The sequence below is a fragment of the Miscanthus floridulus genome, chromosome 8, assembly GCF_019320115.1.
Source record: "Miscanthus floridulus cultivar M001 chromosome 8, ASM1932011v1, whole genome shotgun sequence".
In the NCBI taxonomy this organism is placed as follows: domain Eukaryota; kingdom Viridiplantae; phylum Streptophyta; class Magnoliopsida; order Poales; family Poaceae; genus Miscanthus; species Miscanthus floridulus.
In genome coordinates this window covers 62,895,261-62,922,481 of record NC_089587.1, presented here as the reverse complement: position 1 = coordinate 62,922,481, position 27,221 = coordinate 62,895,261, and the positions used below count along the sequence as shown (strand labels likewise).

The following is a 27,221-nucleotide window of genomic DNA, read 5'->3' as shown; positions in this document are numbered from 1 at the left end:
CACTATTTTTTTTGGCTCCATTACTCATCTATCCTTTGTCTCAGCACGTTTTAAGGGACTCCTGGCGTGCCGTTTCATTTTACCCCGTGAAAGCATCTAGGCCCCTAGTTGGATTTCGGTGATTAATGTCAATACAAGATTACTATGACTAACGTGTGTTTTGCAGAGGCAATTAAGTTAGGTCATGGTAATGGAGATCGATTGGGCAATCGAGGTTGTCATGCCCCTACGATGGAAATCGTTTCGGTTTTCAAAGGACGGACGACAAGGTTAAGGATAACTAGTTCTAAGTGTCAATTGGAGTTGGAGAGACACTTAGAGTAGTTTAGGACTTTGTTTTTCCTTTGGCCGTACTATTAAGGGGGGTATGAACGGGTAGCTTGACCTAGTTGAGTCTAGTGAGTTAGGTGTGGTGCACACTTGTTAAAACTAGCTCTAGGTAGCTCCTATGAATGCCTAAGATCCTTTGGAGAAAACTTCATTCACATATGTTCGAAAGTTGGAAGTGAATGGAGGGTCAAACACTGACCGGACGCTGGCTCCGGTGCGACTGGACGCTGGCCGCAGGGTCCGGTCAGTTTATTTGACCGTGAAGAACAAGTCTAGTGTGACCGGACGCTGGAAGGTCGTGTGACCGGACGCTGAGGGCTAGCGTCCGGTCGACTCTAGTAAGGGTCCAGACTTGGGAAAGAGTGACCGGACGCGTCCGGTCAGTACTGATCGGACCCTGAGGGTTCAGCGTCCGGTCGAGTCCAGTAAGGTTCCAGTAAGGGTTTTATGCGACCGGACGCGTCCGGTCAGTGCTGACCGGACCCTGCCAGCGTCTGGTCGACTCTTTAATACTGGTTCGCGGGTTGAACTGACCGGAGCGTCCGGTCATCCCGCAGAAGCTCATAACGGTTTGTTTTTCAGGCTGCCTTATAAATAGAAGCTCCACTCGTGAGTGGAGTTACTTTTGCTCATTCCAACAGCTGAGAAACACGTTTGTGAGTGCCAAGAAGAGCAAGGTCCTAGTGAGGTGTTTGTGATCTGAGAATCCAAGAGAGTAGCCTCACTAGCAAATCAAGAGTAGCAAAGTGTGCATCCATCTTCTCATTAGGCTTCGCGTGGTCAAGTGAGAGTTCATGCTTGTTACTCTTGGTGATCGCCATCACCTAGACGGCTTGGTGGTGATTGGGAGTTTGGTGTTCACCCGGCGGAGCTTGTGGGTGACCCAACTCAAGTTGTGAGCGGTTTTGGGTGATTCGCCGCGACGGAGTGTCGAAGAATCAACCCGTAAAGAGCACTTGATCCTTGCGCGGATCAAGGGGGAGCTACACCCTTGCGCGGGTGCTCCAACGAGGACTAGTGGGGAGTGGCGACTCTCTGATACCTCGGCAAAACATCGCCGCGTTCCTTCCTCTCTCTATTTACTTTGAGCACTTACTTTGAGTATTTACTTTAAGCAATTCATACTTGTTTTACATCCATAGAATTGCTTGCTAGAGTAAGTTCGGAACATAGGTTGCGAGGTTGTTGTGCTTTAGTTTGATATAAACACTTTTCTAGGCACAAGGGGTTAATTGGGCTATCCGTAGGATTTGATTATTGCAAGAGAATTTAGAATTAGCCCAATTCACCCCCCCTCTTGGGCATCTTGATCCTTTCAATTGGTATCAGAGCCTCATGCTCATGTTTTTAAGCTTAATCGCTTAGAGCAAGATGTCTCACGGGGATGGACCTCCTTCTATCTTTGAGGGAGATGATTTTCCATATTGGAAAATCCGCATGGAGGCATACTTAGAAGCTCTAGATGTTGGAATTCTTAGAGCCACCTCTCAAGGGTTCCCAGCACCTAGGAATGCCGCACAACTTCAAGGCGATGAAGTGAATTATGAAAAATGGAATGCAAAGGCTCGCAACACCATCTTTAGAGGCCTTTACAAAGATGTGTTCAATCGTGTAAGGAACCACAAAGACGCCCATGCACTATGGTCGGACGTTTGTGCGCTCCATGAGGGAACCAAGAGTGAGCGTGAGGAACGCTATCATCTTGTGATTAAAAAGCTAAATTCTTTTGAGATGTTTCCCAAAGAAAGTGCTAATAAGATGTATTCTCGATTAAATGTTCTTGTAGAGAAAGTCAATGGGCTTGGACTTACTCAAATGTCACCATCCGACGTTGTGAGAAAAATCTTGAGTGTACTCCCCATTGATAAATATGGGCACATTGTGACCGTGCTACATCAAGGTGATCTTTCCGCCGCTACACCGACACAAATCTTGGGAAAGATCAATGCTCATGAGATATACATGCACATCACACCACAAGATGGCTCATCCTCTACAAAGAAGAAAGAGAAGGACTTAGCATTCAAAGCTAGCCAAGACAAGGGCAAAGCAAGACTTGAGTATGAGAGCTCAAGTGATGAAGATGATGAAGAAAGCCTTGCCCTCATGGTGAAGAAGACCACCAAGATGCTAAAAAGGCTAAATAAGAGTGGCATCAAGTTTGATGGCAAGAAGAAGAAGTTCTTCACTAGCTCAAGAAGAAAGCCAATCTCCGAGATGGATTACTACAATTATGGCGAACTTGGCCACCTAGCTCATCAATGCACAAAGCCCAAGAAAGACAAGTTCAAGAATAAGGGCAAGAAAGATGAGTCAAGCGATGAAGATGAAAAGAAAAAGAACAAGCCATACAAGAAGAGAGATGGCAAAAAGAGGGACTTCTACAAGAAGAAGAAGAGTGGCAAGGCCTACATTGTCGGTGATTGGCTCACGGACATTGATTCATCAAGTGGATCATCCGATGATGATAGTGACGATGAAAAGGTGGCCGCCATTGCAATTGATCTTGCATCTTCACCGCCACCATCGCCATCATCCTCTACACACCTATGCCTTATGGCCAAAGGTGAACGCAAGGTAACTAAGAGTGATGATAGTAGTGATGATGAACATGCTAGTGATGATGATAGTGATAGCGATGATGATGACTCACCTACATATGATGATCTTGTCAAAATACTAAGAAAATATACTAAGATCATTAGAAAGAGTAGAGCTACAAATGAAAAACTTGATGCTAAAAATGATTCACTCTTAGCTAAGTGTGATACATTATAAAAGGCCAATGATGAGCTCAAAGAAACAAATGATTCTATATCATCCAAACTCAAGGAGCTCAAATCTTCTAAGAAAGAGCTTAAAGATAAAAATGATAAACTTGAGTGGGTGCACAATGAGCTTATCACTAGTCACAATAAGCTAAAAGATGAATATACAACTCTAAAGATCAATTATGATACTCTTATTATTGCACAAGAATTCTTACCAAATGAGCCACATGATGCTACTAACCATGTTGTTAAGATTGATATAGCTACCTCATGTGATGATTTAATTGATGAAAGCATTGAGCATGGATCTAGTAGCAAGGGCAAGCAAGTGGTTGAGTGCAATGACTATGATGAGTATGTCAAGCTCAAGAGTGACAATGAGAAGCTCATGAAAGATCTTGAAGAGATGAAAAGTCACAACACCATTGTGCTAGAAAATCTTGATCATGACAAAGAGGTGATCCTTGAGAATGAGAAGCTAAAAGAAAAAATCAAGAAACTCAAGGAGGAGAAGAACAATGATATTCTCAAGGAAGAGAATAAGAAGCTCAAGATGGAGAAAGAGCATCTCAAGATGGGATTGAGCAAGTTTGCTAGAGGCAAGCATCTCCAAAGTGAGCTACTCATGAATACCGTCATGAAGATGGATAGAAGTGGCATTGGATATATGGCAAGTGTAGAGAAGAAGAAGGCTCAAGCTCAACACCAACAATCAAAGCCAAAGCCAAAGAGATGTTTTGAGTGTGGACAAGAAGGCCACTTTGCTCATGAGTGTCAAACTCCACCACCACAACCCTTGCCCAAGCATGCTAGACCCTTTGCTTTCAATGCTCACTACATGCTTAGAAAAGATTCGAGTGGAAAGATGAAAGTCATGTTCTTAGGTCCCCCCAACAAGAGTAGGCCTAAGAAAATTTGGGTGGCTAAGTCACTTGTTGAGAAGGTGAAGGGCCCTCAACAAGCTTGGATCCCTAAAGCTTGAATCTCTTGTGTGTAGGTGAACTACAAGACCGGTGGAAGTCATTGGGTTATTGATAGTGGTTGCACTTAACATATGACCGGTGATCCTTGTATGTTCACCTCACTAGATGAAGAGGTAGATGGACAAGAGAAAATAACATTTGGAGATAATTCAAAGGGCACGGTTAAAGGATTGGGCAAAGTGGCAATATCAAATGATCATTCCATCTCCAATGTGCTCTATGTTGCTTCATTGAGCTTCAACTTGCTATCCGTTGGGCAATTGTGTGATCTTGGCTTTCAATGCTTATTCACCGAGAAGGAGGTTGTTGTATCCAAGGTAGATGACAATCAAGTGATATTCAATGGATTTAGATACAACAACTTATATCTAGTTGACTTCACCTCCGAAGATGCAAACTTGAAGACTTGCCTATTCACCAAAACAACACTTGGGTGGCTATGGCATAGAAGACTTGCTCATGTTGGGATGAGCTCACTCAAGAAGCTTATGAAGAATGATTTGGTGAGAGGGTTGAAGGATGTGAAGTTTGAGAAGGACAAGCTTTGTAGTGCATGTCAAGCCAGCAAGCAAGTTGCAAACACTCATCCAACCAAAGCTTTCATGTCAACCACAAGAGTGCTAGAACTCCTACACATGGATTTATTTGGACCAACAACATACAAGAGTTTGGGAGGAAATCTCTATTGTCTTGTGATTGTGGATGACTATTCAAGATATACATGGGTGTTCTTCCTTCATGACAAATCCGAAGTTGCATCTTGTTTCAAGAAGTTTGCCAAGAGAGCTCAAAATGAATTTGAAGTGAAGCTCAAGAAGATAAGAAGTGACAATGGCAAAGAGTTTGACAACACAAACATAGAAGCTTATTGTGATGAAGTTAGAATCAAACATGAAGTCTCCGCAACCTATACTCCTCAACAAAATGGTGTAGTTGAGAGGAAGAACCGGACTTTGATCACTCTTGCAAGGACAATGCTAGATGAGTACAACACCCCAGAAGCTCTATGGGCGGAAGCAATCAACACCGCATGTTATGCATCCAACCGCCTATTTCTTCAAAAGTTCCTTGTCAAGACACCATATGAGTTGCTCAATGAGAAGAAGCCAGACGTCTCCTTCTTTAGGGTGTTTGGTTGCAAGTGCTACATCTACAAGAAGCGGCAACACCTAGGGAAGTTTCAAAGGCGTTGTGATATAGGTTTTCTTGTTGGTTACTCATTAAAGTCCAAAGCATATAGAGTATTTAATCATGCCACCGGCTTGGTTGAAGAAACATATGATGTGGAATTTGATGAATCTAACGGCTCCCAAGGAGCACATGAGAATCTTGATGATGTAGGTGATGAACCATTGAGGGAGGCTATGAAGAATATTCCGGTGGGAGACATCAAGCCAAAAGATGATGAAGATGATGTACAAGTCATTAACCAACCTTCTTCATCAAATGTACCACAAGATGGTGAAAAAGTTGGGAGAGTAGAAAATAAAGATACTCATATCTCCCATGAGCAAATGGTGGTACAAGCACAAGATGTTGATGCTCCACAACCTCCTCCTCAAGTGGTCAATAGAAGAAATACACCTCTCCTACAAGATCATCCACAAGATCTCATCATAGGGAGTCCAACAAAGGGGGTGATGACTCGATCTCAAAAACTTACCTCATTTATTGCTCATCACTCTTTTGTCTCTTCTATGAGCCTACCAAGGTAGAAGAAGCTCTTAAAGATCCAGATTGGATCAATGCCATGCATGAAGAGTTGAACAACTTCACTCACAATGAAGTTTGGAATCTTGAAGAGCGACCAAAAAGTGCAAGAGTCATTGGAACGAAGTGGGTGTTCTGCAACAAGCAAGATGATCAAGGTGTTGTTGTGAGGAACAAGGCAAGACTAGTTGCAAAGGGGTTCTCTCAAGTTGAAGGTTTAGATTTTGGAGAAACCTTTGCACCGGTTGCAAGATTAGAAGCCATCCGTATCCTTCTTGCATATGCATCACATCATGAAATGAAACTATATCAAATGGATGTGAAAAGTGCATTCTTAAATGGCTTTATTAATGAACTAGTCTATGTTGATCAACCTCCCGGGTTTGAAGACCCTAGATATCCTAATCATGTCTATAGGTTGACCAAGGCACTATATGGGCTTAAGCAAGCCCCAAGAGCTTGGTATGAGCGCCTTCGGGATTTCCTTATTGAGAAGGGCTTCACCATTGGGAAGGTCGACACCACACTATTCACCAAGAAGCTTGATGGGCATATCTTCATTTGTCAAGTATATGTTGATGATATCATCTTTGGATCATCAAATGAAGACTCATGCAAAGAATTTGGTGAATTGATGTCTAAGGAGTTCGAGATGTCAATGATTGGTGAGCTTACATTCTTTCTTGGTTTTCAAGTCAAGCAAATGAAAGAAGGCATCTTCATCTCTCAAGAGAAATACACAAAAGATCTTCTCAAGAGATTCAAGATGGATGAATGTAAGCCAATCAAGACCCCAATGCCTACCAATGGATATCTCGACCTAGATGAGAGAGGTAACTCGGTTGATCAAACTCTCTACCGTTCTATGATTGGTAGCTTGTTATATTTAACCGCATCTAGGCCCGACATCATGTTTAGTGTGTGTATGTGTGCTAGATTTCAAGCTAGTCCTAAGGAAACATATTTAATTGCCGTAAAAAGAATCCTTAGGTATCTTAAGCACACACCAAGCATTGGCCTTTGGTATCCCAAAGGAGCTTTATTTGAATTAATTGGCTATTCTGATTCGGACTACGCCGGATGCAAAGTTGATAGAAAGAGCACATCCGGAGGGTGCCATTTGCTTGGTAGATCACTTGTGTCTTGGTCCTCCAAGAAACAAAATAGTGTGGCTTTGTCCACCGCCGAAGCGGAATACATTGCCGCGGGTGCTTGTTGTGCACAAATATTATACATGAAACAAACTTTACTAGACTATGGAGTAGTTCTAGAGAAAGTTCCTCTTTTGTGCGACAATGAAAGTGCGGTAAAACTTGCAAATAATCCGGTTCAACACTCTCGCACCAAGCATATAGATATCCGCCATCACTTTCTAAGAGATCATGTAGCTAAAAATGATATATCACTAGAAGGTGTAAGATCCGAAGATCAATTAGCGGATATCTTCACTAAACCGCTAGATGAAGCTACATTTTGTAGATTGCGGAATGAGCTCAATGTACTTGATTTTAGTAACTTCACTAAAAATTGAGCTTGTGTTGTCCCTTGCATTCATTGTAATATACAACATGTTTGATGTGTGGCAATGCATATAGGGCTTGTCTAACATGGTTAAGATAACCGCCGAAAAGCGTGTGAAGAAGCTTAACCTTGGATCAAACTTGACAAGCAACTAGATTTACTTACAAGTATTACATATGCATGAATGTTGTTTTGTCGTTTTGTTCCATTTGCCCTCTTGTTGCCTATTTTCTTAAAAAGAATTATAGCCTAAGGCAAAATATTTTGAAAATATGAGGGTTTGAGAGAGGTCACTCACATTAGTCCCAATTGGTGTTTATTTGGATCTTATTCAAGTTGGGACTTGTTTGGGAACAGGCAGCGCGAAGGAAGGTTGAAGGTTTGCTGGAAAAAGTGCACCGGACGCTGCACCGGACGCTACTGTCCAGCGTCCGGTCAGTTCACAGGAGGTGAACTGCTGATAAAGGAGTGACCGGATGCTGCGTCTGTGCGTCCGGTCAGGAAGGGTTCAGCGTCCGGTCGATCGAAGGATGACCAAGTTGTACTGACCGGACCCTGCCTGCATCCGGTCATGGACCACCGGACGCGTCCGGTCCTGATTCCAGAGGATTTGGACCTCTCTGAAATCGACCGGACGCTGGGTGGTAGCGTCCGGTCGCTACCACCGGAGCGTCCGGTTAGTGGATCTCGCGTGTCTTAAGGACTCTTTTCCCGTTTCCTTTTCTGTCACGATCTAGGGGGATTATTTAACCGAGTCTTCGCTGTTCATCTTCCTTAACCTAACCAGCGCCGTCATATGCCCTAGCCGCCAAGCCGCGCCGCCGCAGCCTCGCCGAGTCGCCGCCGTCCCTCGCGCCACCGCGCTCGGCCCCCTCGCCAGCCACGCGCTGCCGTCCCGCGCGCCACCGCGCCTGCTCAGTACCGCGCCTCTGCAGCGCCGCCGTGCTCCAGCCTCTTCGCGCCCCCGCTCGCCAGCCGCGCGCTGCCGTACCTCGCCGCGCCGCCGAGCTGAAGACCTCGCCGTTTGTCTGCGCCGCCAGCGGCTGTGCCCAGTCTCGTTGCCTCTTGCGCCGATCTGCTGGTCATCAATTCGTGTGCCCTAGCCCTACTATCTCCTTGTTTGGTAAGGAAATTTCTTTTTTCTCTCAATCTTGATCTATACAATGGTGACCTAGATCGATTTGCAGTCTCTGATTCTCCATTACATTCAGGACATTTACCCTAACCCTAGCCCGGTTCCGAGGATCCCCCGCGTGACATCTTATCTATTCTCGGTTCGCGGATCATCAGGTAGAAAGCCATACGATTCAAATTCGCATCTACATTGCTTTCTCTATTAGGGTTTCGCATCTACTGAAGCAGGTGAAGGTTTGTCAAATAGCTCCTGAAGCAGGTGAAGAAGCCCTGCCAGGGATGCACCGACCCCGGTGGCAGTTTATCCTAGCTTCGCCCCTGTACAAAGCCTTAGAAGGTTTGTCAAAGCTGTTGTTGAAGTGTTTGGAGAGGAGTATCTGAGATCCCCTAATGAGAATGACACCACTAGATTGCTTGCAATCGGGCAGCGGAGGGGTTTTCCAGGAATGCTTGGGAGTTTGGATTGCATGCATTGGAGGTGGAAGAATTGTCCTAACCCATGGCGCGGACAATATACTGGGCATGAGCACGAGCCTATAATAATACTCAAAGCAGTTGCATCACATGATCTTTGGATTTGGCATGCCTTTTTTGGTTTACCAGGGTCACACAATGATATCAATATTCTTCATCGTTCCCATCTATTTGCAAAGCTAGCCGAAGGAGATGCCCCGGAAGTTAATTTTAGCGTTAACGGTAATAATTATACAATAGGGTACTACCTTGTAGATGGCATCTACCCTCAATGGGCGACATTTGTGAAGACCATATCAAATCCCCAAGGGGATAAGAAGAAATACTTTGCCAAGGCACAAGAAGCGGTTAGGAAGGATGTCAAAAGAGCTTTTGTGGTTCTTCAAGCTCAATTTGCCATTGTTCGCGGACCAGCTCGTATGTGGGATAAAGCAACACTTAGACAAATAATGACAGCTTGTGTCATCATGCACAACATGATCGTTGAAGACGGGCACAGTGAAGACGAAGACGAAGACGGCCATTACGAGGGCGTCGGCCAGCTTGTGAGGCCTACTCCACGTGAAGCTCGTAATCGTACACAGGAGTTCCGTGAATTCATACAAGCTCATCACAATATCACAAACAGGCAAATCCACATCCAACTTCAGCATGATTTTATCGAGCACCTCTGGCAACAGCACCCGGACATGTATCAGTAGTGTACCGTCATATCCATGTAGTCTTGTACCCTCTATTTTATCAGTCATGTATTCTCTATTTTATGAGTCATGTATCAGTCATGTACCCTCTATTTTATCAGTCATGTATAAGTCTTGTACTCTCTATTTTCAGTCATGTATCAGTCAAAAATTCATTAGTCATTTGCGCACACAATTTAACAATCACTACACATAGAGGTCCATCATCGAGCCACAAATTATGCATACAGAGTTCCTTGGATAACAAACATACTGATATATAATTTAAATAAACATAGTCCATAGTGCACACACAACACAAATAAAAACACGATGCCTCTAGTTGCCAGCACCACAACGTCGAACAATGATCTCATCCTGCAATGTCTTATAGAATACCTTTCGTTGCTCATTCATACTAGTAAGGTCCATATTCATAACTTTCTCATCATCTTCTCTCCGTTTCAACTCTATTTCTTGTTGCATTAAATCTAGCCTCCTATTCTCTACTTGTTGCTTGATTTCAAGCCTTCTAGTCTCTACCGCAAGCCTCTCATCATTACGTTCTTTTTTTCTTGATCCCCCTCATCTCTTCGGCCTTTTCTCTCTTTGCCCATAATTTTTCCATTGCCTCCATGTAAAGGCCTTCTCCTTGAGAGTTAAGATTTTCCAAACCTGCGTGCTTTCTCCTTCTTCTTACCATCTGGCCTTCCTTTCCTTGGTGATGTATGACTTGGTCCCTCCTCTTCATCAGCATGCTTACTTTCATGAGTTCCAGATGTACATGACCCTGGACTTGCAGTTGAGGACGTCTTGTGTTTTTTTTGAGAGCTTTGAGAGGTTTCACAACCTAGATCAGCCCATTTTTGCTCATGCTTCAACTTATTCCAGCACTGCATGAAAGTAAATGATTTCCCCTCCGGATCTTTTGCCTGATACATTTCCTTTGCCCGTTCTATCTGCACAAGAAACATGTGTTGGCTACGATACACAAAACATATACATTTTCAATCAATTAACACAATTAAATAACTTACCCTATCTTGCTGTGTCAGCCCGCTTTCTTTTCTATTCTGAACCTGAGTATACCATCCACAAAATCTATTAACACTTTTGTGGATGATACCCCAACGGTGAGAGAGAGAACTGACATTACGCTCTGACTCAAAAGTCTTGTGCTCATGATAGTAATCATGAATTCACTTCCAATAGGTACTACGAGTTTGATCAGTGCCCTGAACTAGATCCAAGCTAATTTCTAGCCATGCTGTCACCAACATATTGTCTTCCTGGGGGGGTTTTGAAATTTCTAGTGCTCTTCTTACTTGGTTTCAAGGGGGAGTTGATTGTTCAGCAACTTATTTAACATGTGTTTCAACTTGAAAGTCATCAAAAAATAGATCATTGGTGTCCCCATTGGCTGAGACCAAATCAACCCAACTCTGCATTTTTTCTTCCTGCATATAGAAATTGTCTTCAATAATTCTAAGAACACAAAAATCAACTTAAACTACTAAATAATAAGACCTTAATCTGTCTACAACCAGCAGATAATATTCAATAGGTCTAAACAATCTCATGAAAGTCAGAAAAGCTCTACTGGCAATTTTGGCCATCTCAGAATCGCATAAGCTTCAGAACCTTCTTCACCTATTGAATAAATCAAAAAAAAAAAAATGAAATGGCCTAATTGACACCTCCAACACATCAATGGACAAGCTGCAACCGGTCGTTCTTCACCTATTAAACAAATTCAAAAAAATAAAATTGTCTCGTCGAGATTTGGGACGCGAGCAGGAGGCCGCTCCGGTAGGTTGCGCAGGTCACGAGCTCCAGCAGGACGAACGGTAGCAGCAGGGGGGCGACCTCCGCACGGGAGTAGCGACGGCCATGGGCGAGAAGGAAGCAGATTTGGCAGGCGCAGCAGCAGGGGGCGACCTCCGCACGGGAGCAGCGGCGGCCGTGGGCGACACCAAAACGAGAACAGAAGGATGGGGACATACCGCCATGGAGAACTCTGGGGCGGCGCGGGAAGATGGTCGTTGCTCCCCTCCGCCAGATGAGGCTTCGGATAGGACTCCCTCGGATGTGGGGGACAAGGAGAGAGGAATGAGACATCCTCATCCGCCGGGGCCGGATAGGAGATGAGTTGGAGAATGTTTTTTTCGTTTTGAAGCCTCAGAATGAGATGAGGGCTGGAGTTGCCCTTAGAACGACGGGCGACGCCTCATTCGCAATTTTTTTTCACCCATGCGCCGCATACCCGCCCACGCTACCCACCCACCGTTAATGTCGTCTTGTTTCCTTTTTTTTAACCCGCTTCGATCCGTGGTGCGCAGCCTGCTCTCTTCGATCTTCGCAGCTGTCGCCGCCACCGCCGATGTCGGATTCACCTGTTCACCTGCAGCTCCGGGCCTCCACCACGGTCGCTGACGACGTCCGTACCAGGACTCTCGGCCCCTGCCAACGCTGCAGATGTTCTCCATCTCATCCCTCGTTGCCGTCTGTTGGAGATCCAATCTGCGCCGCCTCCACTCCCTCCCGTACGGCGCCTCCTCCGCTCCTACCCGCACGGCGCTCTCCCACTCCCACGCTGCACGCTCCACCGACCCGAAGACGTGCGCGTAATAGTCGAATCGTTGGTGTGTGTGTGTGGTGGTGGGGGGGGGGGGGGGGGGGGGGGGGGGGGGGGGAATCAGCAAAGCGGCGGCGGCGGCACCCTCTCCTCTCGGCTTGCTCGCGCAGTGTCGGAGGGCGTTCAAGAGCGTGAGAATGGAGAAGGTAAAGGCTACAATGCTTTGGTAATCTCTGCCTACCTCTCGAGCGAGAGTGAGACGCGGCTTGATGACAGGACGATTCATCTTGTCGCAGTCATTGGCAATTCGGCAGTCTGCAATGCATTGTTTCCTCATATGAACTTCAGATGCTGAATTGTGCTCAACTTTTTTTCACCGTATGTTGGGTTGTGTTTAGCAATTTGAAGTCCAAATGGACTCAAGACATGTCCTTGATGAGATTGGTGGTTGTTCATTGCTTGAAACTCTGTAAGTAGGTTTCAGTTTTGCTTATGTCATTTTATTTTTCAAAAAAATGCTTTAGTTCAGTTATTCGTTGGCTTGTTGATGCCAGGATCTCAGAATGTTGTTTCATGGACTGCTATGATTAATGGGTGCATTCAGAACGGTGACACACCTCTTGCTGCTCCTATTTTTAGCAGAATGAGAGAAGATGGTGTTGCTCTGAATGATTTCACCTACTCGACAATTCTGACAGCATCAGTGGCCAGCATGCCCGGCTCTTGATTAGCTGGAACTGAGAGGTGAAATTTTCATTGTTCAGTTCTCTTTTTTTGCATTATTTGATACTTCATGGTTCATGGTAGATTTTTTTAATGTAAGCTGTATAAGTTGTGACCAGAGGGGAGCTTATGTGAAGAAGGATGGGGAAAAATATCAGAAATATAGGAGGCCTCCAGCAGCAGAGCACATGTTACTTTAGGATATGTAAATTGGATTGATTTGACTGCCTTGCCGCTAGGTAAGATCCGCATCACTTGGTAAATATCAGAAATATAGGAGGCCTCTAGCAGCAGAGCAAGCTTTACTGTAGGATATACAAATTGGTTTGATTCGGCTGCCTTGCTGCTAGGTAAAATCTGCATCACTTGGTTTATTTCACATCCAGCGCGTCCGCGCCACCGCGGTCTCCGACAAGCCCAAGCTCAACAAGTACAGCGCGCGCATCACGGAGCCCAAGTCGCAGGGCGCCTCGCAGGTCGTGCTCTACGAGGTCGGCCTCACCGACATGGACCTCCGCAAGCTGCAGGGCGGCGTCTCCTTGGTGTGGTATGAGGGGAACACCTGTAACATGCACCTGCTCCACCTCGCCGAGACCGTCCACGACGGCGTGCGCGAGGCCGGCATGGTCGGCTTCCGATTCAACACCGATGGTGTCAGCGACGCCATCTCCATGGGCACCCGGGGCATGTGCTACAGCCTCCAGTCCCACGACGTCGTCGCCGACAGCATCGAGACCGTCATGGGCGCGCTACACTACGACGCCAACATCTCCATACCTGGGTGCGACAAAAACGTGAGTTCCTTCCCGCTGTCTCTGCTGTTGCAGATATAATGGATTGGGTGTTCTGAAATGTGTTCATGCACCAGTTAGTTCAATGGGACTGGGAGTGGAGTCAAAGGTTGCTACCCTCATAATTTGCACATAAAAGCCCTGAATTATTACATGATATGTGTCACCGATTTTACCAGCAACAAATACTGGCATCGCTAAAACTTTTAAGGTAGTAAGTAATCTATTAGTTTTTCTTTGATTAACTTGGTTGTATGTTCCAGTTACAACACTGCCACCATCATGCTTCAGATTAGGAGTTCGTCCATCTAATCTCCATGAGCTATTCTCTCCTTACATAACTGAAGCTTTACAACAGTCAATAATAATGATTGAAGAGACATATGACAATTCTTATTTTGTGTTTTATGATTCAAATCCCACATGTGGTGATTCATTTGTAATGCAATAGTTTCATATGCCAGGCTTTGTTTCTAGCAAGGCCCTACTTCATGGTGCGGAGGTATGCAAATTGCTCTGCTCTTTCCTATGATTCTTCACCTGATAAATGCTTTTGCTTTGGTGTTCCTGGAGGTCGCAAAGGATGCTGGGTTTGAGCTACCACCACCAGCCGAGTATGCTGTTGGAATGATTTTTATGTTGTCGTGAGAAGGGCAAAGCTGAGTTTAAGAAGGTTGGTGTAACACTGCTAATAAATTTGGTAGCCTATGAGCAATGCAGGATTTGCATGTTAAGCTCATTTCTCTAATTAATAATCTTGTCCTCGCAGGTCGCTGCATCACTGGTACATGTAGTACTCGGTTCCGACTGACAACTCAGACTTGGGTGAATCTGCACTTGAGACTGAGCCAGTCATTGGACTAGAAAAAAAATGTCTATGCTTTGATTTCATTAGGTTTCAGGGCTGAAAAGGATCAGAGAGTCCCCACTAAGCACAGTTTTTGGAATGGAATTTTGGCAATAATTTTGTTTTTCTATAGGGGATAACAATATTTCCTTCGATTTGCTCTTAACAATTGTAAATATGTAGCCAAATGACATTTTGGTTGGCTTATGTTTGTATGAATAATTCTTATTCGAAGTTGTATTTCGTTATATTATAGGGCTATTGTTTACAAGGTCCAGCTTAAACCGTGCTAGCTTAAGGGTTACTACTATGCAGACCTACATGAAAACTTCATGAGTTATATGGCTCTGGTAAATACAAAACTTCGACATTTACACAAAAATTGACATGATCATAGTCGGCAGATGGGAACATCAAACTTTGTTAAGCAAACTACAAGTTTCAATAGCCATGGACTTCTTTGTCCATCAACAATCAAATAAAATCACATGGCATTGTCAAGCAGATGGCTGTCCTCTGATTCAACAAGAGGAGACTGAGTCTAGAGCTAATGTCATTTAACCAAGAAACATATGATGGACTTTACTACACGTATGAAGATGAACATGATTAACTTTACTACACGTATGACGCGTGGCATGTAACACTCGAGGCGGTTGCTGCGTCGGCTGGGTTGCCTTTGCTTCCCTCCCTCCTTCCACGCGCGCGCTTCCGTTGGCCACCTCGCGGCCGCGCAGGCCAAGAAGGCGAGTCCGCTAGGGTTTTGCGGCGCCCGCGCGGCTTCAAGTTCGCCGAGGTGACCACTCCATCCTCTGATCCGATCCCCTCCAGGACACCGCGCTCATCCTGCGGGAAATAATCATCACGAGGCATGCTAATCGCCGTCTCCTGACCGTACTGGTGCAGCCCCGGCCTCGCGCGCACGCCAGGTGTTCGACGGAAGTCGGGCCCCGCGACCCATGCCGAGCGGCGGGAGGCGGCTGCCGCCGTGGACGTCGCCGCGGAGCGCGGGGGCGGGGGCGGCGAGGTGGGGCCCTGCTGGTACGCCCGCGGCCGCGGGTGGACCGCGCCCGGGCCCGGGCTACGGGACGCCGCCAGTGAGCGCGGGTTGCTTCGGCACGCGCGTCACGCCGCCGTCGACCGGGGGATGCTCGTCACGGCCACCTAGGCCGCCGCCTTCCCTGGATTCCCCCTACGTGCGGGCCAAGCAGGCGCAGGTAATTGATCATCGGCGGTACCATTTCGGTCATGTTTAGGCTCAGAATTCGAGCACTACAGAACTACATGTAGCTGGTCAAGCAAGCCTACCCTTCAGCTCACGCATGGGACTGGCGACTGTTGCCATTAAAATGGTTTAGGCATTTCTCATACACAATGTTCGATCGATACCTGCCACATTCAGGCCTTTAACACTTCAGTTATGTCAAGCCTTCTGCCTTGTCTGTAGCAAAGATTTTCATTTTTCGCATGCATGTGTGCCTAACTTCAGAAGAATGAATTAGATTTGCTCCAAGTTTCTAAAAATGCATGTATTCCCAGTTTAAACCCAGGAGGAAATGTGGCTTCCTTGACTTACGTGCCAAAGTTTTTTTTTTCCTAAGAGATCTTTTCGAACAGGGCATGGAGCCCCAACGATTCACTTAGGAATACAAGGAAAACTAGGCTCAAAAACCTTACAACCGCACGGTTATTTATAGGAGGATTACGTAACAAAGTCTACTAGGTTTACTCAATTGTTGAGACTGGCAATGCAATGGTCCTCTGCAAACAGTGTGAAAGTCCTTAACATCTAGTTATCTAGTTGAAGTATCAACATATATGTGATGCTGACCTAATTAATTACTCAAACATATCTAATCCTCAGTTAGCACATACCCTGCAAGCTGCATTATGATGGCATTTGGTATTTGGTCCTCTGTGTATGCACTATACTGCAGGCTCGTTCTCATATGTGTTTGCAGACTCGAGGGTAACACATTGGGGGAGAAGGGTGTATTATCCTTTAAGGAAAGCCCCATTATTGTTTTAGGATATCATATTACCATGTAGCTGGAACAAAATACCAGGAAATTGCTCTGCACTAACAAAATTGTAGATTGAGTAAGCATTCCCAGGAAGCGAGGAATTGAAACCAAAATACTGTACCTTCTGATTATGCATCTTATTACCAGAGACCTGTTGTACCAAGAGATTGGATTGACACTATTAAGTGAAGATTTTTATGTGTACTGGCATCAGCTGTTTTTTTTTGAATTGTGGATGTTCATTTAAAAATCCGGTTTTATAGTTTGGGGTGAAGTAGTCCACCCTAAATAGTTGGGGGTTATGTAGACTTTTTTCTTTTTAATATAACCCCCGTGACCAGAGTTTAATTCTTGGTCAGGCGAATTTCTGGCCGGCGGTGTGAAAAAAACCCTCGTCTGTCCCTCATTCCCAAAGTACAGGTAAAATGTACAGGCCCTCTCACCGGGTTACAGGCCCTATATGCTGTCGTAGGGTTCGGGGTTTTCTCGGGCTGGATGAAAAGTCATCTACCTTAAGCTAATTAAATAACTCGGGGGTGTCTACCCTCGTAGCCCGAGTTTTAAATATAAATATAGGCAGAAACCATAATCCCTGTTGACCCATACTATCGGACAATTTATGAAAATCAATAGTGATAGGATATCACTATCGGTTGACCAACCGACAACGATAGGTAATTATCACCGCCGATTGGAACTGAATGCAGGTTGTGGGATAGTGATTCTCCCACTTGCTTAGGAGAAAATGTTCTGATCGAAGATATGTTCTATCGTATTCCGTGTGCAACAGAAGATAAATTTGGAACTTAGAAATTTATGAATGTGGCATGAAATTAGTGCAAAGGGGGATTATTCGTTGGGATTGCCACGTTCATAAATTTAACTTCTTGCCATTACTACCGTGCCTCTCCTCCCGCTCACCTGTCTAACAAAGTGGCAAATTATTCCTCACTTCCTACTATCAGTAGCGACCGGTTATCCAGTGCCTTAGAGCTTATTCCCAAACATAGCAGTAGGCTTGTCGCAAAGTCGGATCGACGCCTAGGCAAATCAGATCTGTGGGTAAGGAAGGTGCTTCTCAAGAAGTGGGGTCTCGGTAAGAAGTCTTAGGAGGCGGATGATTCCTTGTACGCCAAACTCCACGGAGGCTTTTGCATCATCAATATCATCTTCGAAAAGGGTGGCCTTGAGGGAACTCTTTCCTAGAGGAGGCCATCAGGGGCACTGAAGCCGGTCTAGACCCCAGTGTATATCGCTAGCCGCTCTTATTGGTGTCCTAATGAATAGGGATTCTATATATGTTAGTTCTAGTCGCTGGGTTCGACTCTCCATGGGAGCGAATTTTAGGTTGGGGTTAAAAAAATCCCCTCGTCTGTCCCACGTCAAAACACAGGTCTAAGGACCGGTCCGGTCTCATAGGGCGACGGTGTCACTGTGTAAGGGTGGGGTAGGGGTTCGGGGGTTTTCTGGGCCTGCGTGAGAATGTCTTCTTCTTAATGCAATACCTGGAGATGGTCATATCCTCGCAGGTCCAGTTTTTTTAGTTCTAGTCGCGGATTATTTGTGTGTATAATCATTTAATTGTGAGATATGGTTGATCTTTGAGAGACTAATCACGTAATGATTTGTGCGGTTCTTGATAAGTCCGCTTACTAAGACCATACGTTGTAACTTTCTATTCTTAATAATGGAAAACATGCTTAGACACAGTCACGAAGAAAATGACGACGGGTTAAATATTCCCTTTTGACCTTGTCACTGTTCCAGAATGGTGAATGAAATCAACTCATGGTTACTAGCAATTCTCTCACAGGAAACACATGACCTGCTCTTACTACGCCAAGTCATCATTCGCATTCACGCGTGCCGGACGGGTTCCCCGTGACGCAACGTCCACGTGTGCACGCGGGCCCCACAGCTCCGTCCACGTCAGCTTCCTGCCCGTTCCAAATTCAAAAGCCTCCTCCTCTTAACGCGTGGCATATAAACTCGAGGCGGTTGCTGCGTCGGCTGGTTGCCTTTGCCTCCCTCCCTCCTTCCACGCGCGCGCTTCCGTTGGCCACCTCGCGGCGTCGGCGCAGGGCGCAGGCCAAGCAGGCGAGGCCGCTAGGGTTTTGCGGCGCCCGCGCGGCTTCAAGTTCGCCGAGGTGAGCACTCCATCCTCTGATCTGATCCCCTCCAGGACACCGCGCTCATCCTGCGGGAAATAATCATCACGAGGCATGCTAATCGCCGTCTCCTGACCGTACTGGTGCAGCCCCGGCCTCGCGCGCACGCCAGGTGTTCGACGGAAGTCGGGCCCCGCGACCCATGCCGAGCGGCGGGAGGCGGCTGCCGCCGTGGACGTCGCCTCGGAGCGCGGGGGCGGGGGCTGCGAGGTGGGGCCCTGCTGGTACGCCCGCGGCCGCGGGTGGACCGCGCCCGGGCCCGGGCTACGGGACGCCGCCCGTGAGCGCGGGTTGCTTCCGCACGCGCGTCACGCCGCCGACGAGCGGGGGCGCGCGCGTCACGCCGCCGTCGACCGGGGGATGCTCGTCGCGGCCGCCCAGGCCGCCACCTTCCCTGGATTCGCCCTACGTGCGGGCCAAGCAGGCGCAGGTAATTGATCATCGGCGGTACCATGCATTTCGGTCATGTTTAGGCACAGAATTCGAGAACTACACAACGACATGTAGCTTGTCAGCAATTAGTCGTAGCCTGCCCTTCAGCTCACGCATGGGATTAGCGATTGTTACCATTAAAATGGTTTAGGCATTTCTCATACACAATGTTCGATCGATACCTGCCACATTCAGGCCTTTAACACACTAGTAGAGAATTGACCTTTCATCCGCTTCGATTTTGGGATTTAGTCTCGGTATTTTTTGCGTCCGGGAGTAAATGAAGAATTAGTCCCGGTTGGTAGCAATCCCGGTTGGAGCTACCAACAGGGACTAAAGGCCCCTGTCCTGGCACGCTTTCGCAGCAGGCCACCTTTAGTCCCGGTTGGTGTTACCAACCGGGACTAAAGGTCCTTCAACCTTTAGTCCCGGTTGGTAATACCAACCGGGACTAAAGGGTGACCTTTTAGTCCTGGTTGGTGTCACCAACCTTGATTAAAGGTCTCCCACCCGGGACTAAAGGTACCTCACAGGTTAATTCAAAAGGAGAGTGTCCAGGACCCTGTCACATGTGGTGTACAGCTGAATTGGTAAGGAGTTTATGCGCGAGGAAAGAGGTCCTGGGTTCGAATCTCACACATCGCAAGAGAGGTCTCCCTACAATTTCGTTTATTTTTCTCCTGAGGATGGACCTTTAGTCCCGGTTATGTAACCCGGGACTAAAGGCCAGGACCTTTAGTCCCGGATTCGTAGTCCCGGTTGGGAAACCGGGACTAAAGCCAGTTCCCAACCGGGACTACAACCCATTTCTCTACTAGTGACAATTCAATTATGTTAAGCCTTCTGCCTTGTCTGTAGCAACGATTTTCATTTTTCGCATGCATATGTGCCTAATTTCTGAAGAATGGATTAGATTTTCTCCAAGTTTCTAACATGCATGTACTCCCAGTTTAAACTCAGGAGGAAATGTGGCTTCCTTGACTTAAGCGCCAAAGTTTTTTTTTTTCCAAAGAAACCTCTTCGAAGAGGGCACGGAGGTCCTGCAATTCACTTAAGAAGAAAAGAATTGACCCGGTTTATAAGGGAAGCTAGGCCCAAAAACCTTACAGCCGTACAATTTATTAGGAGGATTACGTGCCAAAGTCTACTAGGTTTACTCAATTGTTGGGAGTTGGGACTGGCAATGCAATGGTCCTCTGCAGACTGTGAAAGTCCTTATCATCTAGTTATCTAGTTAAAGTATCAATATATATGTGATGTTGACCTAATTAATTACTCAAACATTTGTAATACTCAGTTAACACAGACCCTGCAAGCTGCATTATGATGGCATTTGATATTTGGTCCTCTGTGTATGCACTATACTGCAGGCTCGTTCTCATATGTGTTTGCAGACTCGAGGGTAACACATTGGGGGGAGAAAGATGTATTATCCTTTAAGGAAAGCCCCATTATTGTTTTAGGATACCATATTACCATGTAGCTGTAACAAAATACCAGGAAATTGCTCTGCACAAACAAAATTGTAGATTGAGTAAGCATTACCAGGAAGCGAGGAATTGAAACCAAAATACTGTACCTTCTGATTATGCATCTTATTACCAGAAACCTGTTGTACCAAGAGATTGGATTGACACTATTAAGTCAAGATTTTTATGTGTATTGGCATCAGCTGTTTTTTTTAAAACTGTGGATGTTCATTTAAAAAATTGCATTTGCCATCCTGAACATAGGAAGTACCATAAGCTGAATATGCAGATTTTTATGTTTCCATATGTTGTCTCTGTTATTCCAGATAGTTGAAAAGGATCCAAACAAGGCTGTTCCATTGTTTTGGGCAGCTATAAACAGTGGTGACCGGACTGAGAGTGCATTAAAGGATATGGCCAATGTACTGAAACAAGCAAATCGGGCTGAAGAAGCCATTGAGGCAATAAGATCCTTTCGTGATCGGTGTCCCTATGAAGCTCAGGAGTCCCTTGACAATATTCTTCTAGACCTATACAAGGTATATTGTTTATCCTTTCAAAGAAATGGGTTCATTTTTATAAGCTAAGAGTTTCTCTTTGGTTATGCAGATACATATTGAACTCATTTTATTAGTTATCACATTGTCCATTGCGAATGAGTCATCTTAAAATAATTAGTTATCACATGATTTTTGGAAGAAAATGCCACTAATACATTTCTTCTGAAACTAATAATTTTCATGTCAAACCAGAAATGTGGTAGGACAGATGAGCAGATCGAAATGCTGACAATAAAGCTGCGAATTGTTGATGAGGAGCTAGCTTCTGGTCGGTGGAAAACAAAACTGTCTAAATCTCATGGAAGAGTAGTCTACCTTTCTCTTAGAGATGAAAAAGCAAGGTACTGGAAATCTTTATATCCCCATTTGAGATTTGACTTTTAAACACTATTCAAACTAAGTTCCTTGTTTCTTGCCAAGGTTATTGGGGAACCTTGCTTGGGCCTATATGCAGTCTGAAAATTATGAGGAAGCAGAGATGCTCTACAGGTACATTTTGAGTTCATCCTTCTCTCATTTCTAAATGTCACGAGTTTTCTCAAATGGCATGTTGCAGATGGACCTATAAACTTAAGTGTGTGAATGGCATACTTGCATGTGGTGTGCTGTGTGCACCTACCCTTTATCTCGAAAGGGAAACAAACTAACTCTGGCTACTATTGACTTGGCACAGGCAAGCTCTTGCTATAGAAGCTGACTACAACAAAGAGTGTAACTTGGCCATCTGTTTGATGAAGACTGGAAAGTTGGCTGAAGCTAAATACCTGATTCAAGCTATACCTTACAACTGTGATGATGAAAGTCATGTTAAGTCTCTCTCCCGGGCTACTGAAATGCTTAGGGAACTTGACTTGCAATCACTCCCCTCTCCCATAACTCAGGTGAAGTCCAAAGAATCACAGATTTTTGTTGCTGATGATGTGGAGATGCTTGTAGATCTACAGCCACAAACACTATCAACTCCTTTGAGTGAACTGAAATATAAAGAACCACATATTTCAGTTTCACAAAATGCAGAGAAGCATGAGATTTGCAATTCAGGGCTTCAATCTCCCATTACTCAGTTGAGACGTGAAGAACCACACATTATGGTTACTGCTGGTGCAGAAAAGAATGAAGGCTTTGCAGAGTTCCAAGATCTTTCTCGACTGTTCAATGATGCTGCTACACCTCATTCAATACTTGAGAAACTACGAAAGAGGCTAGTTAAAGAGGCACCAAAAATCAGTATTCATGATCAGATTCAGACTCCTCCAACTGAATGCTTGCCAAACTCTGAAAGAAACCTAGATGCTAGTGAGACCCCCATGCAAGAAGGGAAGCTATTGACCAAAGGTGTTAGAAAAACATGGGCTGACATGGTGGATGAAGAGGAACAACAATTGGGTGATGACAAACCATGGGCTGACATGGTGGCGAAGGATGAACATCAATTGGGTGATGGCAAGTCAACACTTGCTATGGGAACTACTGAACAAAATGAGAGCAGTAGGCATGCAATTAAGCTGGAGTACAGAACACCATTGTCTTGTCAAGAAAGCAGGGCCCATCAAAAACCAGTCATGGGTGGTCAACTGCAAGGTTCTTCAGCAGGTTCATGGAGACAGAATGACTCCAAAATCTCCATGGATAAGAATGTGAACCGGGATCTTGTGAGGACTGCTCCGACATGGAGCAAACATAAAGTACAGGACCACAACAATCGAGTTTGGCAAAGGCTTGACACAGTTCATCCCCATGAGAGAGCCTCAGGCACGAAGCAAGTACCGCGGAGAAGCAACACGTCTCAGCGCGCTCTTTTTCCTGACTGGAAATCAAAGGGTGAAGGATATGGCCATGGTTGTGTTCTGTTTGATGATAACGAACACACTCATTGTTCCAGTCACAATGAGGCCACTCATCACTGGCCTAATAACGAGGCAAGTACAGGGTCATGGAGGCCACAGAACCGTCTGCGGGTCTTCCAGGAAATCACAAATGAGATCAACCAAAATGTTGTGTAACTATGTCCTTGTTCCTTGCTGTTGATGGAAGTTTTCCTTTCCCGCAACATGTTGTTTGCACCCAAACTACAGATGGGATCTGTGAAATAGTTCCTTGTACACAGTTTTTCGCTTCAATTGGTTCTGTTTTTGAGATTCAGCATAGCTACAGAAAAAACTCTGCGAATATCTTCACAGCCCACCACCATTCATACTCCTGCACGTCGATGGATCATGATATCTGTATATATTTTCTTTATCACTAGAGTGCCCAAGTATCTATAAAAACTGGTGGTCTGTCTATCAATTTCTCAGAGTATCCATTATCTAAAAAAATCAATTTCTCAGAGTGGTCACTATTTTGTGACTGAGGCCCTGTTTAGATCCCACCCAAAATCCAAAATTTCCCAAGATTCCCCGTCACATCGAATTTTGCGGCACATGCATGGAGCATTAAATATAGGTAAAAAGAATAACTAATTGCACAGTTTGCCCGTAATTGGCGAGACGAATCTTTTAAGCCTAAATAGTCCATAATTGGACAATTTTTGCCAAATAAAAACAAAAGTACTACAGTGTCCATTTTTCAAACTGGAATGGATCTAAACACCCCCTGAGAATCTTTTCCTTCCCTGATTTCACATCACCTCGGCAATGTGGCTTACCATGAAATTGCTTGGACTCTTGTCACTACTGTTTAGATGATAGTACATGGTTCCATCTGTGGCTGGACATCTCCTGCATAATGGGGCGCTGCAAGATCTGAGTGTGCTCCCTCCTCTTGTCCACTACAGGAACAAGCAATGAAAAGCACTGCAGTTTGCAAATGGACACAGGTGCAGCTACTGAGCAGTCGCCTGCATCTGCATAGTGCTAATTCCTGTGGCATTTTCTAGCTTGTCTACACACTGGAGCCTGACGGATTCCATTACTGCAGCTGGTCTGGGTGTCCTAACACGGTGGTTGTCCTTCCTCAGGGGCAGCAATGGCTGGCTGGCTGGCCGGCAGCCTTGAGCTTCATCTGCAACCTCTGGACTTGGGCCCCAAGGCCGAGGCGATGCTGCCAGCTCAGTTGTCATGACGTGTAGCGCCTTGTCGACACTTCGATGAGGGCGACAAGGCTGCAGGCGAGGCAGCCTCGCCTCGCCAGCGCCAGGGTTTGGCCTCTAATAATTCTAGTGCATGATTGGCCCCGTTCTGAATCTTGGCTGAAACTGGCTGTGTTCTGGCTGAATTGTTGTGAGAGAAAAATACTGTTCCGGCTGAAAAAACAAGCCGAACAAACCGAATATGGGGTAAGCCGAACGGAGCCATTGTTGGCTTCACATATGGAGAAGCTGTCTACCTGCTGAATCCTCGTCCTGGTGCTTGTTTATATACACAACCATCTCTATATGTGATCGATCTGCACTGTCTATGAATTGTAAGATACTCTTCTTCAACCTCTCGATCATCTGTTAATGAATGAATGCAATCATATCTATCCCGGGTTTTCAGATACGAAGCTAGTCGCATTGCTTCACATTTCTCTTGTGTGATGTGATACGAATGCAATCAATCATACACTGATCAGTATGTGTGCACTGCGTGGTCAGTCATCAGTGTGAGCAGTGACCGCTGCAGCAATGGATACATGCATTTGGAGGTCGGGTTGCACAGGGAACGTGAGATCTCTCGTCGCACTCATCTGAGGTACACACAATTACTGCTATATAAACTGTGCGGCCGTCAGAAGTGGCAGCCGGCCGACGGGCGGGCCTCGGTGACTGCACCATTACCTGAATCATCTGTGGATGGCTTTTTCCAGGGTGACTACTATACGGGGAACTGTTCTACCAGCTCAATCATGCCGTGCGGCCAGTCATCTTCTTCAGTTATTTCCTGGACAGGTAGAGAGAGAAGACACGGTACAGTGCGTTTTCACGTGCCGGTACTGTGACGGAGAGGTAATTGGCAACTTGCACTTTACAGTCGTTAAGCCTGAATCTCATGCATGTCGAGTGGTAATCGATGACATTCAGAGAAATCGGTGGCTTCATTCTGAACAAATATGCACTGAATCCAGACTTCCATGCGTACACGGTTTATACGCTGTACATTTATGATTGATTGAATGGACACATTATTTCTTGCCGACAAAATGAATGAAATAATTACATTGCAATGACACGTTAATCATTGATGATATACAAAACCACCAGCCATGTGCTCTTTGAACAGCAGATCAACTCCTCAAATGCTGCTGCCAGTTGTTCATTTGGTATCCTGCTGCCTGCAGAGTGAAACACTCAGGGTTTCAAATACAGAATACAAGCCTTAACAGTTTTATGAAATTATTTGGATTCATTCTCCCATAACTTGGACAAACTCTGTAAATCAAGGCAGTCATGATTTGTTTATGTTCCACCCTTTGAGGACACTTGTGACATACTTGGTGGCGCTTACTGTGGTTATGTGAATCATGCATGCTTCTTGCTAAACGGTTTGAACCAAGCCTTCAATTGGCCTCCCCCCTTTAGAAATCCTTCCGTTCCTTGTGACAAGTTAATAACATAATTGGCATTGTAGAGTAATAAACATGATAGTAATGAGATAATGACACTGCCAATATTTTCAAATCAAATGCTATTAGTTTCATGCACTTAATGTCTTGTAGACGACGCTTACCCCGCTTATGCTTGCAATGCAAAGGCTTCAATACAAATAAAAAAATGAAAAATGCATTAAAACAATATCTAACAGTGCAGTAATAAACAATAAAAAAATAGAGTCCCTATTAATTACTTGGAAAATGAATTACATGGACATTTATTTGATCGGAGTCATGCAAATCTTCCAATGAAAATTTCGTTTAAATCATGGATATCAGAAAACAGTCATGGAGAATTGAAACTAATTAGTACTTATTACTTGTAAAGGTTAATGAATAATATTTGTTTCAATGTGCAGAAAACAGCCTTCCTAAATGCCATGAAAACAACCATTGTACATCACCAAAGCAGGAGATCAAATAAACTAGCCATAGAGGAAGTCATACATATAAAATCATACAAATGGGCGATAAATACAAGTAAACTAACTTTAAAAATAAACGAGAGGAGCGAGAGAAAGGGTTCGAAAATGAGCTCGGAAATAGAGAGATATGCTTGGCACCGTGCACGCCATCCATCATAGGCAACCATAGGCATCAAAAGTTGTTGCTCTAGATGAGTGGCATACAGGGAGCCAGGCACATCCCAATGCAAACCTTCATATGTAAATCACCTTTGCTTACTGTCTATTGAGAATCTCTCTCTATATATAGAAATATCTACAGCCCTTCCACATCCTGTGGTCGATCTCAAAGCTTCATATAAATGTGCCATGGCATTGTTGCCCAATGCATGCTGCACACCATGCAGAAAGATGCATGGTTTCTATCACAAGTGTTTTAGTGGTGATGACTGACATGTATGAATGGATGTGATGAAGGGAGGAAGTAGAGGTGCCCGTCCCTTATATAGGCCGTGATGTGTAGAACGGGAGATTCCGGACATACAAGCTATACAAAAAAAATTACAGAGAGGCGATGGAGAAGTAATTCATGGTTTTCCGAAAACTGCGCCACAGTATTTACCATTGGTAAAAAGAGGGGGAACCACTGTTGTGCTAGAAGCTAGCTCTGCGCAAAGCAACATGCATGCATGAACCAAGCTTGCTCTGAAAAACGAGCTCCTTTAAGCATCTTTTTTTTTCTAATAGAATAATACAAGTCCGGTATTTTCTAGAGCAGTGATAATAGACAATTTACTTCCGTTAAAGTTACGATAACGCGACATATTTAGTTCAGTGATAACCTGTGTAGGAAAATGCAGGTGGTATATACATAGAATTCTTGAGAGTTTATATAGAGAGAGAAGGGACTGTGAGACCTAAGAGGAGAGGCTACTTAAAACTAATGCTAAATGCTAAAAGTCACTTATAAAAAAAACTACACAAGTTCTACCTAGATATGCTGCGGCTGCTGAGGTTGCGAGGGAGAGAGGGGGCCGACCAGGGACCTTGCCC

At 45.1% G+C, this 27,221-nt stretch overlaps 2 protein-coding genes and 2 long non-coding RNA genes across 17 annotated transcripts; 2 read left to right on the top strand and 2 right to left on the bottom strand.

Moving 5' to 3' along the window:
* Nucleotides 1–9,856: 9,856 nt before the first annotated feature.
* Nucleotides 9,857–12,239, bottom strand: LOC136476519 (uncharacterized). The gene is made up of 2 exons (XR_010763642.1): nt 10,641–12,239; nt 9,857–10,562 (listed from the first exon to the last, which is right to left on the bottom strand). It is a non-coding gene; the product is annotated as an uncharacterized lncRNA (long non-coding RNA).
* Nucleotides 12,240–12,300: 61 nt separating this feature from the next.
* On the top strand, nt 12,301–14,992 carry LOC136476516 (dihydroxy-acid dehydratase, chloroplastic-like). 14 transcript variants are annotated; one of them, XR_010763638.1, is made up of 7 exons: nt 12,301–12,384; nt 12,577–12,647; nt 12,821–12,922; nt 13,021–13,140; nt 13,252–13,695; nt 14,157–14,365; nt 14,462–14,992. XR_010763638.1 is itself a non-coding variant. In XM_066474388.1 (6 exons), the coding sequence occupies exons 4-5, from the start codon at nt 13,408–13,410 to the stop codon at nt 14,338–14,340; spliced, it is 354 nt and encodes a 117-aa protein (XP_066330485.1). In that variant the 5' UTR covers nt 12,421–12,647; nt 12,733–12,922; nt 13,021–13,140; nt 13,252–13,407; the 3' UTR covers nt 14,341–14,365; nt 14,462–14,992. The 14 variants fall into 14 exon arrangements, 2 of the variants coding, with proteins under 2 accessions (XP_066330485.1, XP_066330484.1); XR_010763640.1 differs by having other exon boundaries at nt 12,818–12,922; XR_010763639.1 differs by having other exon boundaries at nt 12,741–12,922.
* A 3,599-nt stretch (nt 14,993–18,591) lies between these two features.
* LOC136472312 (uncharacterized) lies at nt 18,592–23,384 on the top strand. Its single transcript, XM_066470033.1, has 6 exons — nt 18,592–18,710; nt 18,821–19,161; nt 20,959–21,171; nt 21,385–21,533; nt 21,613–21,681; nt 21,866–23,384. The coding sequence occupies exons 2-6, from the start codon at nt 18,874–18,876 to the stop codon at nt 23,193–23,195; spliced, it is 2,049 nt and encodes a 682-aa protein (XP_066326130.1). The 5' UTR covers nt 18,592–18,710; nt 18,821–18,873; the 3' UTR covers nt 23,196–23,384.
* A 990-nt stretch (nt 23,385–24,374) lies between these two features.
* Nucleotides 24,375–27,221, bottom strand: LOC136472311 (uncharacterized). The gene is made up of 3 exons (XR_010762314.1): nt 27,160–27,221; nt 25,606–25,707; nt 24,375–25,446 (listed from the first exon to the last, which is right to left on the bottom strand). It is a non-coding gene; the product is annotated as an uncharacterized lncRNA (long non-coding RNA).

Bases quoted from the DNA above. Each gene is read 5' to 3' on its own strand.
- LOC136476516 (XM_066474387.1), top strand. From the start codon at position 13,408: ATGGACCTCCGCAAGCTGCAGGGCGGCGTCTCCTTGGTGTGGTATGAG. The intron at 13,696-14,265 runs GTGAGTTCCTTC...GTGTTCCTGGAG, and splicing joins TACCTGGGTGCGACAAAAAC to GTCGCAAAGGATGCTGGGTT.
- LOC136472312 (XM_066470033.1), top strand. From the start codon at position 18,874: ATGCCGAGCGGCGGGAGGCGGCTGCCGCCGTGGACGTCGCCTCGGAGC. The intron at 19,162-20,958 runs GTAATTGATCAT...CTGTTATTCCAG, and splicing joins TGCGGGCCAAGCAGGCGCAG to ATAGTTGAAAAGGATCCAAA. The intron at 21,172-21,384 runs GTATATTGTTTA...ATGTCAAACCAG, and splicing joins TTCTTCTAGACCTATACAAG to AAATGTGGTAGGACAGATGA.